This window comes from Macaca fascicularis, chromosome 18, assembly GCF_037993035.2.
Source record: "Macaca fascicularis isolate 582-1 chromosome 18, T2T-MFA8v1.1".
NCBI classification, from domain to species: domain Eukaryota; kingdom Metazoa; phylum Chordata; class Mammalia; order Primates; family Cercopithecidae; genus Macaca; species Macaca fascicularis.
In genome coordinates this window covers 63,493,162-63,509,523 of record NC_088392.1, presented here as the reverse complement: position 1 = coordinate 63,509,523, position 16,362 = coordinate 63,493,162, and the positions used below count along the sequence as shown (strand labels likewise).

General features: G+C 37.4%; 1 protein-coding gene across 5 annotated transcripts in view; it reads left to right on the top strand.

The window, feature by feature from the left end:
• Window positions 1-16,362, top strand: part of TAF4B (TATA-box binding protein associated factor 4b) — a 164,133-nt gene that overhangs the window by 55,429 nt on the left and 92,342 nt on the right. For all 5 annotated transcript variants that reach the window (XM_065533972.2, XM_045378313.3, XM_045378311.3 and 2 more), the window contains 2 exons: window positions 5,669-5,804; window positions 6,853-6,958. In XM_065533972.2, coding sequence (XP_065390044.1) covers window positions 5,669-5,804; window positions 6,853-6,958 — 242 coding nt within the window. The remainder of the gene's footprint in view (window positions 1-5,668; window positions 5,805-6,852; window positions 6,959-16,362) is intronic.

Here is a 16,362-nt window from a genome sequence, read left to right as displayed (position 1 = left end):
GTTAGAGATGGAGTTTCTCCATGTTGGCCAGGCTAGTCTTGAACTCCTGGCCTTAAGTGATCCACCCGCCTTGGCCTTCCAAAGCACTGGGATTACAAACAGGCATGAGCCACCACACCCAGCAGCAAACACATAAGTCTTTTTTTTTTTTTTTTTTTTTTTGAGACGGAGTCTCGCTCTGTCGCCCAGGCTGGAATGCAGTGGCCGGATCTCAGCTCACTGCAAGCTCCGCCTCCCGGGTTTACGCCATTCTCCTGCCTCAGCCTCCCGAGTAGCTGGGACTACAGGCGCCCGCCACCTTGCCCGGCTAGTTTTTTGTATTTTTTAGTAGAGACGGGGTTTCACCGGGTTAGCCAGGATGGTCTCGATCTGCTGACCTCGTGATCCGCCCGTCTCGGCCTCCCAAAGTGCTGGGATTACAGGCTTGAGCCACCGCGCCCGGCCAACACATAAGTCTTTACTGAACCATCTGAGAGTGGTTGCAAAAATTATGACAATGCACAGTGTATGTATCTCCTAAAAGGTTTTTTTTTTTGTAAAACATAACCGCAACATACCTATTGTCACACACAGGAAATTAATATTGGTACAGTATTTCTGTAATTGTCCCAATAACGTCTTTTAACTTTTATTTTTTTGTAGAGAGAGGGTCTTGCCATGTTGCCCAGGCTCTTGGCCTCAAGTGATCCTCTCGACTTCGACCTCCTAAAGTGTTGGGATTATAGGCAGGAGCCACTGTACCCGGCTCATTTAATCTAGAATACTTTTCTAGCTTTTTGTGGTTGTTCATTATATTGTAGTGTTTTAAGTGCCCAGAATATCTGCAGAATATTCCTTTGTTTTGTCTGATTGTTGTGTTTTTTTTCCTCAACTTACTAGGTTGGGAGGTTCTTGGGTGAAAGAAGGAAATTTTAGCTGTTTGTCGGTTAGTGTTTAGAATGTTCTTCTTAATTTAAGAAAAGATAAGTTTTACCAAAAAACTATGAAAGTATTGTTAACTCATGGGGGATACTACATGGTGCATTAATTAAAATCATAATGTTTTTAGTAAAGTTCTTCCCTATCTTCTATGATAACAGAGCTTGCTCTTCTTTTGGTGAATGTCCTTTTTCTCTTTTGTAATGCTTTGCATTAGAGGCTGTGTTTTAAATCTCTGTTCTGGTTCATTCTGCTTCTTGTGTAGCCTTTCCAGCCTTGTTTGTGTTATCAGAATAAGAAGTATCTGAGTGATTGCCATCTGAGGCAACAGGGCAGCCTTGGACATAGAACGAAAGGGGTTGATCAGTGACCAGAATTGGAGAGTAGTTGAACTCTTGAGCAGACAGGGTGATGGTCATTTTCTGGGCACTAATCTTTTCTCATCCCTTCCCACTCTGCATCTCATTTTCGAATGGAGAAATGTAACTGCCTTGCAGGATTTCTCTTGGATGCCTGAATTTAATCTCAGAGATGAAACAACATTTTTAGAAGCAATGATTCTTAAACATTGTTCTGGGCAGCCAGGTTGGAGAACCACTGGAATAGAGGAGTTGCCCCAAGGAAAGGCCTCTTTTTGGTAGTACTGAACAGAATTGAAATCCTCTTTATGTGTCATAATTGATTCTTGAATCAATGCTAATCTTTATTGAGCATCTATAGCATATAGGTCCCTAGGGTGAAATAATACTTTATAGCTACATAGTTTTAAAATCATGTCATTATGTGCTATGGATTTTAAAATAATTTTATGATAAAAAGGTTGGGAGAAAACTAAGAATCCAGAAATTCTGAGCCGACTCATCCAGTAACAGTCAAGTGGCCGGGCATGGCAGCTCATGCCTATAATCTCAGCACTTTGGGAGGCCAAGGTGGGCAGATCACCTGAGGTCAGGAGTTTGAGACCAGCCTGCCCAACACGGTGAAGCCCCATCTCTACTAAAAATACAAAAATTAGCCGAGTGTGGTGGCGGGCACCTGTAATCCCAGCTACTTGGGAGGCTGAGGAAGGAGAACAACTTGAACCCGGGAGGCAGAGGTTGCAGTGAACCGAGATCGTGCCACAGCACTCCAGCCTGGGTGACAATAGCAAAACTCCGTCTCAAAAAAACAAAAGCAAAACAAAACAAAAAACAGTCAAGTAATGCATCTCAGACTAGAACCCAGATGATCTCTCCATTACGGTATGGTGCTCTTAGAACTTCTCGGTTTCTGGAATGTCCTGAAGCAGGAGCTGTCTCATGATAGTATCTTGATAGCATTTTTGTTTGTAGGTTTGACTTGTTATACATTATAAATCATTTCAATAAAGAAATAATGCAAAAAAATCTGATGGTAAATTTTAGGGTTTTTTTTACTTCCTACCCTACCTTCATTTTTAATAATTTAATTTTCCCTGTGAATTCTACTTTCTTGTTTGTCCTTTGTTTCAAGTTTAGCCAGTAAATTTGATGTTAGTATTTACACCTACCTGTTTAAAGTGGCAAGAGCCCAAGTGGCCAGACACTGAAGATGGATTGTAATTTATTTCACAACAGATTTACCTGGAGCAAAACAACATAAACCATTCTATATGGTAATGCCATAGAGAGGATTGAACTAGGGCATTCTTTCAAACAAACTAAGTTAGAAAATTAATATTACTCGAGTTTGAAAGTTAATTAAGGAATATCATCATTGAATCCATTATAAACCATAGTCCAATTTAATCCTAGTTCTAAGTGAGGAGAAAAACACTCATGTTGCTATAAAATAACATTCCATGCAGCTTATAAGAAATATAGCAAATAATCATTTAAAATATAAGAATTGCTGCACTGGATCAAATCTGGGGTTAATCTAACTCCATATGGTCTGAAGAATACATACATTTCTTTTAATAATCATAGATTTAAAAATTCCTTTTTAATGTTCCTCATTTGTGTGTGTGTGTGTGTGTGTGTGTGTGTGTGTGTGTGTGTTTGAGACAATGTCTCACTTCTGTCACCCAGGTTAGAGTGCATGATCATGGCTCACTGCAGTCTTGACTTTCCGGGCTCAGATGATCTTGCCACCTCAGCCTCCTGACTAGCTGGGACTGCAGGAGCAGGCCATCACACCCAGCTAATTTTCTTGTGTTTTTAGTAGAGACAGGGTTTCGCCATGTTGCCCAGGCTGGTCTCGAACTCCTGAGCTGAAATGATCTGCTTAGTACCGTGGTTTTGTGTGGTACTTTCTTTGAAAGAACATTAATGAATTCTCTTACATTATCACTCATTTTGTTTTTCCTAGCAGATGTTCAGGAGTATGCCTCCCATATTTTTGTTAGACTAGACACATATATTGTCCCAGGTGTTAGAGTCATTAAGATGAGAAGTGATGGGGATAGAAGGTTGTTAAGTCCCAACTCAAAACTTTGTGTTATATTTTTGTGTCCCCATCAACAATGATATGAACACTAACTGGTGTCAGCCTAAATAACAAAGAGATTCTTTAAAAGAATAGGATATGTAATTGGAAATGGAGCATTGCAGTTGGAATACAGGTACTGTAAGTAAACTGTGTGTATTCAGGGAGATAAAGGAAGACAAAGGTTTTTTTTAATTTTTAATTTTTAAAGACTCAGGGTTTCATTTTGTTGCCTAGCCTGAAGTGCAGTGGTGCCATCGTGGCTCACTGCAGCCTCCATCTCCTGGGCTCAAGCAATCCTCCTTCCTCAGCCTCCTGAGTAGCTAGGACTACAGGTGCATGCCATCATGCCTGGCTAATTAAAAACTTTTTATTTTGGTTAGAGACAGGGTCTTGCTATATTGCCCAGTCAAGTCTCAAAATCCTGGCCTCAAGCAGTCTTCCTGAGTAAAGGAGGACAGATTTTAAAAGGAAAAATGAGAAGAATTACATAGTTGTTTTGAAATTATTATCCTTGACTACAAAGCTCAGTAACAAGGGTGACACCAGTCCAGGTTTAAATAGGCAGTTGCTGAGCAGATGATGTCCTTGCAGAAGTATTTTTTGTGTACCGTTGCTATGGCCTTTGTGCAAGGTTGTGGTTTTGGCGGTCTATTGGGATAGTTTTTGTGATTAGGCATACAAGCATGAGAACCCTCTCTTTTTAGTCTTCCTTCCCTAGCTCTATTTGTTAGAGTTTTGTTTTTTGTTTTCTTTCAAATACAAGTGACTTCATTTTGATTCTGACAACTTTCACACTGCTAAACAATTTTTGAATATTACTGTCTTTCGTAATTAAAATACTGACTGGAATACCTAATAAGGAGCATCAAGAAGGACAGAGCAGATAACCAGAAAATAAGCTGGGAGTGTTTCTCTTGAGTTTCAGTCTGAATGCATAAAATGGTACCTGTATATTACTTTGTATAATTTAAGCCTGATCCTTAGAACTACAGTACATGAATATGATCTCAGCTTCATTGAAATGTATCATTTTTAAAAGAGTTCTTGTCTGTTCTCAAAGAATAAAGGCAATTGAATTATTCTGACTAATATTTCTTCTCTAGGGACATTAGTTACTGTATGATTACTTACCAGGACATGTTGTGTTTCTTGTTACTTTTTTAAAGTAATACACATAAGTTGAATAAATTGAACTTCAAAAATTCTGTTTAGAACTCTTTTGGCAAGACCATGGCACATTTATATTTGCCATATATGAGTCTAAGTTCACTATCAATAGCTGGCTCAAATACATGATGACTGTTTTCCTACCTGTTTTGTTTTGTCTTAAAAAAACAGCGTCTCACTCTGTCACCCAGGCTGGAGTGCAGTGGTGCAATCTCGGCTCACTGCAGCCTCCGCCTCCTGCTTTCAAGCGATGGTTTAAGAAAATAATTTAGTCTGGGTGCGCTGGCTCACACGCCCTGTGTGATCCCCGCTGGGATTACAGGTGTAATCCCAGCACTTTGGGAGGCTGAGGTGGGCGGATCACTTGAGGTCAGGAGTTCGAGACCAGCCTGGCTAACATAGTGAAACCTAGTCTCTACTAAAAATACAAAAATTAGCCAGGCATGGTGGCGCATGCCTGTAATCCCAGCTACTCAGGAGGCTGAGGCATGAGAATCACTTGAACCTGGGAGGCAGAGGTTTGCAGTGAGCCAAGGTGGTGCCACTGCACTGCAGCCTGGGTGACAGAGCAATATTCTCTCTTAAAAAAAAAAAAAAAGAAAAGAAAAGAAAATACTTTGTTAAAATGGCACATAAAAAGTCCTTATCTTTTAAAGATATATTTGGAAATATTTATGGATAAAGCGATATATCTGAGATTTGCCTTAAAATAATTAAGAGTGGCAGGGAAGTGGATAGGGGTGTAGATGGAAACAAGATTGATCAAGAATTAATCATTGTTGAAGCTGGGTAATGATATAGGTGGTTTTGTTTTATCCTGTCTATTTTTATATGTGCTTTAAATTTTTCACTGTAATTAACAATTGGAAATAGATTTATAGGGAGATTTAAATTGAGCATGGTGAAATAAAATTTTAAATTCCATTTTAAAAATAATGTATGTGAAATAGTAATGTTTTTTACTTTTGAACAGGATAATTTTGCTTCGTACAAATTTAAAGTAGGCATTCTTGTTATGTTAAGATAAAGGTATATTTATGGCTGGGTGAACACAGTCTGTTGTTTAAACCTGAAATCTTATCATTTTCTAAAGCCTTAAGTTGAACGACTATATTGATAGTTCTCATTGTTTCAGGTAGTTCAGCAGCCTTCAGGAGGCAATGAAAAGCAAGTGACCACACTTTCACATTCCTCAACATTGACCATTCAGAAATGTGGACAGAAGACGATGCCAGTGAATACCGTAATACCTACCAGTCAGTTTCCTCCAGGTAGATGCTGGTCCATCTTAGTCCCATCACGCTGGGTTAGAACGTAGAGGGGTTTTGTATAACATTTTTGTTGCTATGTTAAGTGAAGACAGGCTTGGTCTTTTAAAGTTGGCACCTATTGAAAGAAAACAGAAAGATAATGATTAGATTTCTCTCCCCAGACAGAGTCTTGCTCTGTTGCCCAGGCTGGAGTACAGTGGCACAATCTCAGCTCAGTGAACCTCTACCTCCCAGGTTTAATCAGTTCTCGTGTTCTCAGCCTCCTGAGTAGCTGGGATTACATGCGTGCACCACCACAGCTGGCTAATTTTTGTAGTTTTAGTAGAGACTGGGTTTTACCAGGTTGGCCAAGCTGGTCTCAAACTCCTGATCTCAAGTGGTCGATCCACCAACCTTGGCCTCCCAAAGTGCTGGGATTACAGGCGTGAGCCACTGCGCCCAGCTATGATTACATTTCTTTTTACACACATGTAAACTTTTTAGGGTTATCTGTTGTTTTGGAATTAAAAAAAACAACTATTCATGGTATTCTGTAATTTGATAAAACAATCTATTAGTAAATAAGGACTTATTTAACTTATAAAATTTGCTATAGAATATTTCTTCTTAAAATGTAGTTCTTTCTCTACATACATACTTGTATGCATGTACATCCATACATATGTGTGGAAATCAGTCTTACCCAAGTCAGGTAGACTGGGAAATCAGTCTTACCAATGTCAGGTAGAGCTTTATGTATTTTAAAAATACACCAATAGAAGCAGTGTATTATTAACATGTTTCAGGTGCTTTTACTTCATGATATTTTTGTAATACTGCTAATTCCATAGACTATCTAAAAAGAAATGGAAAGATTCTTATTTTATACGATTATTTCTTATTCAGGGAATAAATTCATTGTCATGTTTGAATTTAAGCATAGTTCTAAGGAAACTTGGAATTTTCTTTGATTATTCTATATATATTAAAAACTGTTGTCCTGGATTTTTCCTAATATGACATGATTGCTTTTTTTGTATTCTATTTTTTTCTTGTTTTGTTTTTATAGCTTCCATTCTAAAGCAAATTACTCTGCCTGGAAATAAAATTCTGTCGCTTCAAGCATCTCCTACTCAGAAAAATAAAATAAAAGAGAATGGAACATCATGCTTCCGGTAAGAAAATAAATAGTTAAATTTGGTTTAAGGAAGTAATATTTTTTAAAAAAGGAGAGATGACAGGATAATACCTTAATAAAATAGATATACTGATGCCTTTTTACAAAGCTAACAGCATTTTATTGAGTATAATTTATAAACAATAAAGTGCACAACTATTAAATGTATAGCTCAGTGAATTTTGTCAAATATATATACCTGTGTAATCATCATGCCGATCAAGATACTGAACATATTCATCACCTTTATGCACCTTTGAAATCAATTACCCTTATCCCTTGCCTCTGGCAGCTACTGTTCTTATGTCCATCATGATAGATCATTTTTGTCTATTCTTGAACTTCACATAAATGGAGTTTTACGTTATCATGTACCCTTTTGCATCAGACTTTTTAACTCAGCATGTTTTTTTAGATCATCTGTGTCATTTTGAATATTAGACGATGGTTTTTTTGCATTGCCGAGAAGCATTTTATTTTATGAAATTAAATTTGATCTTTTTTGCTATTGATGGACATTTGGGTGGTTTCCAGTTTTTCTGATGATAATATAATAGCTTCACGTACAGAATTTTGCGTGAACATATGCTTTTGCTATCTAGAAATATGACTGATGAGTCATTAGATAAGTGTAAACTTTGGTAAGGAAATTACCAAATTCTTTATCAAAATGACTGTGTCATTTTGCATTTCTGTCATTGATGATGAGTGTTGCAGTTCCTGTCCAACTTTGTGAGCAGTTGGTAATTCTCAGTTCTTTTGATTTTTTAAAATCCATTTTAATAGGTGTATAAGTGGTTATTATTGTGGTTTTAGTTTGCATTTTTCTAATGGCTAAAGATGTTGATCATCTGTTTTTGTGCTTATTTGTTATTTATATATCTTTGGTGAAGTGTGTGTTTAAATTTTTGGCCCGTTTTTGTTTCTTATGTTGGTTTCTTATGATCAAGAGTTTTTAAGAGTTTATATATGTATAAACAAATGTTATACAAATGTTATATTTGTATATATATTTATATACAATATATACAATTTTATACAATAAAAATATATATTGTATATATATTTTATATATACAAATATATAAAGCAAATTTTTATATACATTCCTTTTTGCATTTTTATATATACAAATATGTGAAAAAATATATACAAACATAACATGTGTATATATATTTGTATAATATGTTTTTAGATGAATATTTATATTAAAAATATATTTATATATACACAAATATAACATTTGTATATATAGAAATTATGCAGTTAAAGTGGGGGAAAGCAGAGAAAATAGAACATGTACACAATAGTTTTTATACAGGTAATAGATGGGAATTAAAGGATGACGATTAAGAGAAAGGGCAAGCCTGAAACTGGAGATCTTCTGAAACAAAGCATAGGAGAAAATCTTTGTAACCTTGGGTTACACACATTTCTTAGATAACACATGAAAAGAGCGATCTACAAGAGGAAAAATTAATGAACTGGAATTCAGAAAATTAAAAAACTTTTGTTCTGTGAAAGACACTGTCAAGGAAATGAATAAACATGCCACAAGGAAAATATTTCCAAATTGTTTATCTGGCAAACACTTGGATCTTAAATATATATAATATATATTATATATATGTATATATTAAATATATATATTTTAATTGCATAATTTATATATATTTTAATATAACATTTGTATAAAATTTGTACCTTAATCTTCCTTCCTCATCCCTGTGTACATTTTATTTGTAGGTCTACTTTTATATACATATATTAAAATGTTCACCTTCAGTCTTTTTTTCTGACATGTTCTGTCATCTCTTGGTTGAACTTGAATGAAGTTTATCTGCTGGTAAATTCCTCAGAAAAGGCTCATGGGTGTAGAATTCCCTAAGTCGTTAGTCCCTAACGTTTTTGGCACCAGGGACTGATTTCATGGAAGTCAATTTTTCCACAGACCAGGATTGAGGGGGAGGGGATAGTTTCAAGATGAAACTATTCCACTTCAGATCATCAGGTATTAGATTCTCATAAGGAGTGCACAACCTAGATCTCTCAAATGTGCAGTTCACAGTAGGGTTTGTGCTCCTATGAGAATCTAATGCTACCGCTGATCTGACAGGAGGTGGAGCTCAGGCAGTAATGCTCGCTTGTGCACCTCTCACCTCTTCCTGTGCAGTCCAGTTTCTGGGGACCCCTGTCCTAAATTGTTGTATGTTAAAACTATTTTTCAGTGTCTTTGATACTTGAAGAACAGCTTGGCTGGCTGTGAAATCAACACTTTCTGTATTACACTTTTTTAAAATGTTGCCCCATCATTGTCTTGTTAAACCTTTGATTTATGGGAACACCTTTTTAGCATTTCCTGACTTGGGATGTATTTAGTGTTATGCCCACCACTGGGTCTGCCCTGTCTCTGTTTTCTGCAGGTTTTTTTTTTTTTTCCCCCATCTCTTTTTGCCTATAGCAAGCCTTGAGGCACGGGGTGGGGTGGGGTGGGGAGGGGGAGATGAGATTGAGAAAACGAAAAAGTTTGCATGGGATTTGTTGTTTTTTCCCTTTATAGTTTGAAGTTTGGGTATTCTGGAAGACAGTAATCTAGGCAGTCATCATCATACTCCAGTTTAATGACGCGACATAAAGCTAAACCCATGTACCAACTATCACTGTCAGGATACATGGAATATTTTCAGTACCCCAAAAAGGTTCCTTTGCATTCCTTATCACCCGGTCCCCACATTACACCTCAGATTCTGGACAACCGTTGATCTGCTTTCTATCATTGTAGATTGGATTTGGATTTGTCCTTCTAGAGTTTTGCGTAAGTGGCATCTGTCAAAGTCAAATTAAAAATGTAGAGGTAGGCTGGGCACAGTGGCTCATGCCTGTAATCCCAGCACTTTGGGAGGCCGAGGCAGGTGGATCACTTGATGTCAGGAGTTCGAGACCAGCCTGGCTAACATGGGGAAACTCTGTCTCTACTAACAATACAAAAATTAGCAGGGTATGGTGGTGCACGTCTGTAGTCTCAGCTACTTGGGATGCTGAGACAGGAGAATCAGTTGAACCCTGGGAGATTGCAGTGAGCTGAGATTGTGCCACTGCACTCCAGCCTGGGAGACAGAGCGAGTCTCTTGTCTCATTTTTAAAAAAAAATGTAGAAGTGAATCTCTAAATTTAACATTTTATTTGGGAAGAAAGAATTGCAGTTCAAAGCATACACACAGACCAGATAGTCTCTGGTATGTCCGAAGAACAAAGAGAAGGCTGGAGGTTAAAAAAGAGACATGACATGAATTGCTCTTTGAGAAAATTCATTGGCACTGTTAAGGTTCTGGGAAGCTGGTCAGCTCTGATTGACATGTGAAGGTGGCAGGAAAAATAGTTCTGGGTTGCAACAAGTTGTCTCAGCAGTTGTAGATTAAACTGGTCTCAGGTTACAACAGGCAGTTTCAGCAGCTGGACTCACAGAGAATTACATTTCTAGAGCAATGTTTTGTGCCCTGCTTGCTTTCCCCCCCTGCTTCTCTACTCTGTTTTAGTTGGGTATGACATGGGTGACCCAATTCATATCATCAATTTTCACACATCATACAGTTCATATTCTTGTGTCTGGCTTCTTTTGCTAGCATAATGTGTTAGATATACAACATGTTGTATGTATCAATAGTTGCATTTTTTATTGCTGAGTAATATTATAGAGGTATATTGCTTTTGTTTGCACTGAATTTTCACTTTATCTGTGGATGGATATTTGGGTTTTTTACAGTTTTTGGTAATGATAAAGCTTGCTGGGAACACTTGTGTCTGTATCTTTGTATGGACATAGATTTTCTTTGGTATAAATACATAGGAACAGAATTGCTGAGTCATATGGTAGGTATATAAGCATATGTTTAACTCTGAGAAGCCACCACACTATTTTCCTAAATGGTTATACCATTTTTCCATTCCCACCAACAAAGTATGAGATTTTGTTCTAGTTGCTTCACATCCTTGCTAACAATTCATACTGCAGTTTTACTTTGTCTCTGCCCCCCTCAATTTTAGCCATTCTGGTTTGGTATGTAGTTGTAGCTCATTGTGACTTTAATTTGCATTTCCTTAGTGACTAATGATGTTGCATGTTGCATGTCCTCACTGCCCATTTATGCAACTTCTTTTGTGAAATATCTGTTCAAATATTTTGACTGTTGTTTTATTTGTTTGTTTATGTATTTATTTATTTATTTGGAGACGGAGTCTCGCTCTGTTGCCCAGGCTGCCAGGCTGGAGTTCAGTGGCAGGATCTTGGCTCACTGCAAGCTCTGCCTCCCGGGTTCGCGCCATTCTGCCGCCTCAGCCTCCCGAGCAGCTGGAACTACAGGCACCTGCCACCACACTCGGCTAATTTTGTTTTTGTATTTTTAGTAGAGACGGGTTTTCACCATGTTAGCCAGGATGGTCTTGATCTCCTGACCTTGTGATCCGCCCTTCTCGGCCTCCCAAAGTGTTGGGATTACAGGCGTGAGCCACTGTGCCTGGCCTGTTTTTGTTTTATTTTAAGAAACAAGGTCTTGCTCTGTTGCCTAGGCTGGGGTGCAGAGGTGCAGTCCTAGCTCACTGCATCCTCAGACTCCTGAGCTTAAGTGACCCACCTGCCTCAGGCTCTCAAGTAGCTAGGACTACAGGTGTACATTACCATGCCCAAGTAATTTTTTTTTTTAATTTCCATGTTTTGTAGAGACAAGGGATTTCACTATGTTTCTCAGGCTGTTCTTGAACTCCTGGCCTCATGAGATCCTCCCACCTCAGCCTCCCAAACTGCTGGGATTACAGGCATGAGCCACCATGCCCAGCCTATTGCCTTTTTTTTTTTTGAGACGAAGTTTTCCTCTTGTTGCCCAGGCCGGAGTGCAATGGCATGATCTTGGGCTCACCGCAACCTCCACCTCCTGGGTTCAAGCGATTCTCCTGTCTGAGCCCCCCGAGTAGCTAGGATTACAGGTATGTGCCACCATGCGCAGCTAATTTTGTATTTTTAGTAGAGACAACGGGGTTTCTCCATGTTGGTCAGGCTGGTCTCGAACTCCTGACCTCAGGTGATCTGCCTGCCTCGTCCTCCCAAAGTGCTGGGATTATAGGCCTGAGCCACCGTGCCCAGCCTTTTTTTTTTTTTTTTTTTTTTAAGACACAGCGCTCTACATGTTCAGAGAAACTTCTCTGGTAAAGAACTGTAGAAATGATCCCCGAAAGTATAGTCTTCCCTATTGCCTGTTTTTAAACTGAGTGCTTTTGTCGTGAGCTTTTTCTGCATCTATTTAAGGTGGTCATTGATTTTTCTTATTATTCTAGGATTGTGAATTACACTGATTTTTAAATTTTTGAATGTTCTTGCATTCCTGGGGTATTAGCCTTTTCTTTTATTGCTGCATTGATTAATGTTTTGTAAGGGTTTTGTGTTGATATTCATGAGGGATTTGGTCTATAGTTTTTTGTTCTTACAGTGTGTTTGCCAGGATTTGGTATCTGTGATTATATTAGCTTAAAAAAAATGAGTAATAAAGTCCTTCCCCCTCCTTTGTTTTGAGCTTTTGTGTAGAATTGACATGATTTCTTCCTTGAATGTATGAATGAATTTACCATTGAAACTAGATAGGCCTGTTGTTTTCTTTGGGAGAATGTTTTTCGACAAAGTCATTTTCATTGATAGATAGAGAGGTATTTAGATTTTCTATTTCATCTTAATGCCAGTTTCATGAAGTTGTATTTTTTTTAAAGTTTTTGTACATTTCATCTTGATTTTCAGATTTATCAGCAAGAAATTGTTCCTAATACTTTTCTTAGGAATGTGTATAGATGCTTTAATGGTAGTCTAGTGTATGCATTTTTCAAGGATTTTATTTTTGTAGTTGACTTTTTCAGGCATGAAATTGTTAATTTTATTTCTTTATCCTTTTAATGTCTATAAAATATGTAGTCTCCCTCTTTTTATTAGTAGGCTTTTATCAGTTTTGTTAATTTTCTTGTTGTTGAGACGGAGTCTCACTCTGTTGCCCAGATTAGACTGCAGTAGCACAATCATGGCTACTGTCACCTCAAACTCCTGGGCTCAAGCCATCTTCCCGGCTCAGCCACATGAACAGCTGGGACTACAGGTGCGCATCACCATGCCCAGCTAATTTTTTTAATTTTTATTTTTTTGTAACGATGAGGTTTCACTATGTTGCCCATGCTGGTCTTGAACTCTTGGGCCCAAGCAGTCCTCCCGCCTTGGCCTCCCAAAGTGCTGGGATTATAGGCATGAGTCACCAAGCCTGGCTTGTTTTCTAATGTAAACATTTATCATTATTATTATTATTATTAATGTAAGCATTTAAAATTATACATTTCTTCATTTGAGCTGAGGCTACAAGATAAAAACAACAACAACAACAAAAAATCCTATCAATTTCTCCCTAAATACTGATTTAGCACCCAACTGATAACAGGATTTTTTTTTTTTTTTTTTTTGGCGTTCCATTCATGTCAAGATAGTTTTCTTTTTTTAATTTACTGGTACAACTATTTGGTGCTTTTCTGGAATATTTTGTTTGTTTTCTAATGTAGTTTTGTGATCAGAGAACATATTCTTGAACATATAATTTCAATTTTATTAAATTTATTGAGACTCCTCAGTGTGTCTAATTTTGATTACTATCTCGTGAACACTTGGGAGAAAATATATATTATTCAGTTTGGGGAAGTAGTTTTTTGTTGTCTACATCAGTTTGGTGAAGGTGGGTGACAGTGTTCACATCTTCTATATCCTGGGCTTTTATTTTTTGGTTTTATTTTTCAGACTGTTTCTATCACTTATTTAGAGTGGGTATTAAAATCTCCAATTCTGACTTTTTTTTTCTTTGTTTGTTTTTCCTTTAGTTCTGTCGATTTTTATATTATGTATTTGAAGCTCTGTTATCAGGACATCTCAAGCCACTAGTCATGTGGCTGCATAGACTAGGGAGTACTTTTAGACCAAAAGACATAAACTCACAAATTTTACCCATTATTGTTCCCAGCATCCAAGGGTTGACTGACCTCTATTTTCTGCCTGCTTTTATTAAGTCTCCAAATGATTGTCTTTTAAAAACTGTTATTTTGTAATTGTTATTGATCAAGCTATTGTGGTATTACTAGAATCCATGACCATTATTTCTTTTTTAATGGATTATTGTCCTATGGTATAATTATCTATTTTTGCCTCTATGTTCTTGAACAGTTAATTGTAGTTATTTTATTGTGTGCATGTGTGGTTTTCTTTGGTTGTTGTCGTTTCTCTGTTTTCCGCTTTTTTTTTTTTTTTGAGACAGTCTTGCTCTTTTGCCCAGGTTGAAGTACAGTGGCACAATCATAGCTCACTGCAGCCTTGAACTCCTAGGCGCCAGTGATGCTCCTGCCTCAGCCTCCCAAGTAGCTGGGACTACAGGCACATGCTACCATGCCTAGCTAACTTTTTTTTTTTTTTTAGTTTTCATAGAGGTAGGGTCTTGCTATGTCTCCCAGGCCGGTCTTGAACTACAGGTCTTGAGTGATCCTCCTGACTCAGCCTTCCAAAGCACTGGGATTATAGACTTGAGCCGCCACACCCTGCCACTTGTGGTTATTTTAAAGTCAAATGCTTAATATTTCCAATGTCCGGGTTACCTGTGACTCTGTTTCTGTTATCTGCCTTTTTAATCCTGTTTCTTTGCTGCACTTGGTAATATTTAATTAAGTGTCAGATCTGTATGAAAAAAATTGGTAAATGCCTCACTTATTTGTAGGATCATGGTCCATTCATCCCTCAAGTTCTGGAAGCCTTGGACCTCAACTTCCTGTCTCTCTCTCCTCATGAGATTGCCTAATGCTCTGTTGGCTTTTCTGCCTCTTATCAGCTGCTGTCTCTGGCTTCTTAGTGTCTTGTTCCACATCAAGAATCAGCATGTGCCCAGAGGAAAAACAACATGGAGAAAATTGGGGTTACTTCAGTGAGGTTCTCTTCTCTCAGGGCTGTCGTCCCTCAAGACCTGGCTCCCTTGGCAGCTCTGATGCCTTCAAATAAACTTAAAATTGTTCTGGCTTTATTAGTTTCTTGTCCTCAAAACAATTGTCTGATATGAGTAATGGTCTGTAACAGAAGCAGAAGTCCTTTTGTAATTCTTTATACTTTTTTATGTTACAAATATCTACTAGAGTTAGTGTTTTGCAATTTACTTTCTTTTACGGTTTATTTTGATGAGCAGAAATTCTTAATTTTAAAGTTGTTGAATTTGGCAGTTTCTTTTATGATTAATACTTATGCCTTCTTTAAGAGATCCTTCTGGAGATCACAAAGATAGTCTCCTATATTGTCTTCTAAAAGGTTTGAAGTTTCATATTAAATTTTTTTTTTTTTTGAGAAATGATCTCTGTCACCTAGGCTGGTGTACATTGAGTGGCACTATTGTGCCTCACTGCAACCTCAATTTCCTGGGCTCAAACAAGCCTCCAGAGTAGCTAAGACAACAGGTACACGCCACAACAGTCGGCTAGTTTTAAAATTTTTTTGTAGAGATGGGGGTCTTGCTTTGTTGTCCAGGCTGGTCTCGAACTGGTAGCCTCAAGTGATCCTTCTGCCTCATCCTCCCAGAGTGCTGGGATTACAGGTGTGAGCCATCATGCTCAGCCTATTTGAATATCTTTTTGTCTTCAGGAGTTAAAATTTGGTTTTTGTTTTTTCCTATGGTTTGGAGGTTTAGGGATCCTAATTCACTTTTCCCCATATAGGAAACCACTCGTTCCAGCAGCATTATTGAACAATTTGTCCTTCCTCAGTGATCTGTAATGTCTCCTATGTCATATACATATGGGTCTTCTCTTTATCTTTCTTTTTTGTAAATGCCTCTAATCAAGTTATTTTTTATCTCTATTTTCTTTTATTGGCTAATTTTAAAATTTCCGATAGCATACAGTTAGTTTACTATAATTTCAAAAGAAGTTTTATATTTGGTAATGCATATTTTCTACCTACTTCTCCTTCTCTTTTATTTCCTTTTCTTCCTCCACTTTCATACTCCCTTTCCCCTCTCTTGATTTCCTTGGCTCTACTTGAGCTTTTGCTCTTCCCTATAAATTTAACAATCAACTTGTTAAATTCCACCAGTAATCTGTTAGAATTTGAATTGGCATGGCCTGAGTCCATAGGCACACTGTCTTCCAGCTGATTTATTATAATTTGGATCCTTCTATGAACATGATTTATATCTTCATTATATATACCCTTTTAAATATCTTTCAATAAAGTAGTATAATTTTATTTATACAGATTCTGCACGATTTGTTGCATTTATCTGTTAGGTTTATTCCTAGATACCTTATCTTTTTTGTTGGTATTGTATTTTGGTAACTGCCTTTTCTTTTATTAGCATAG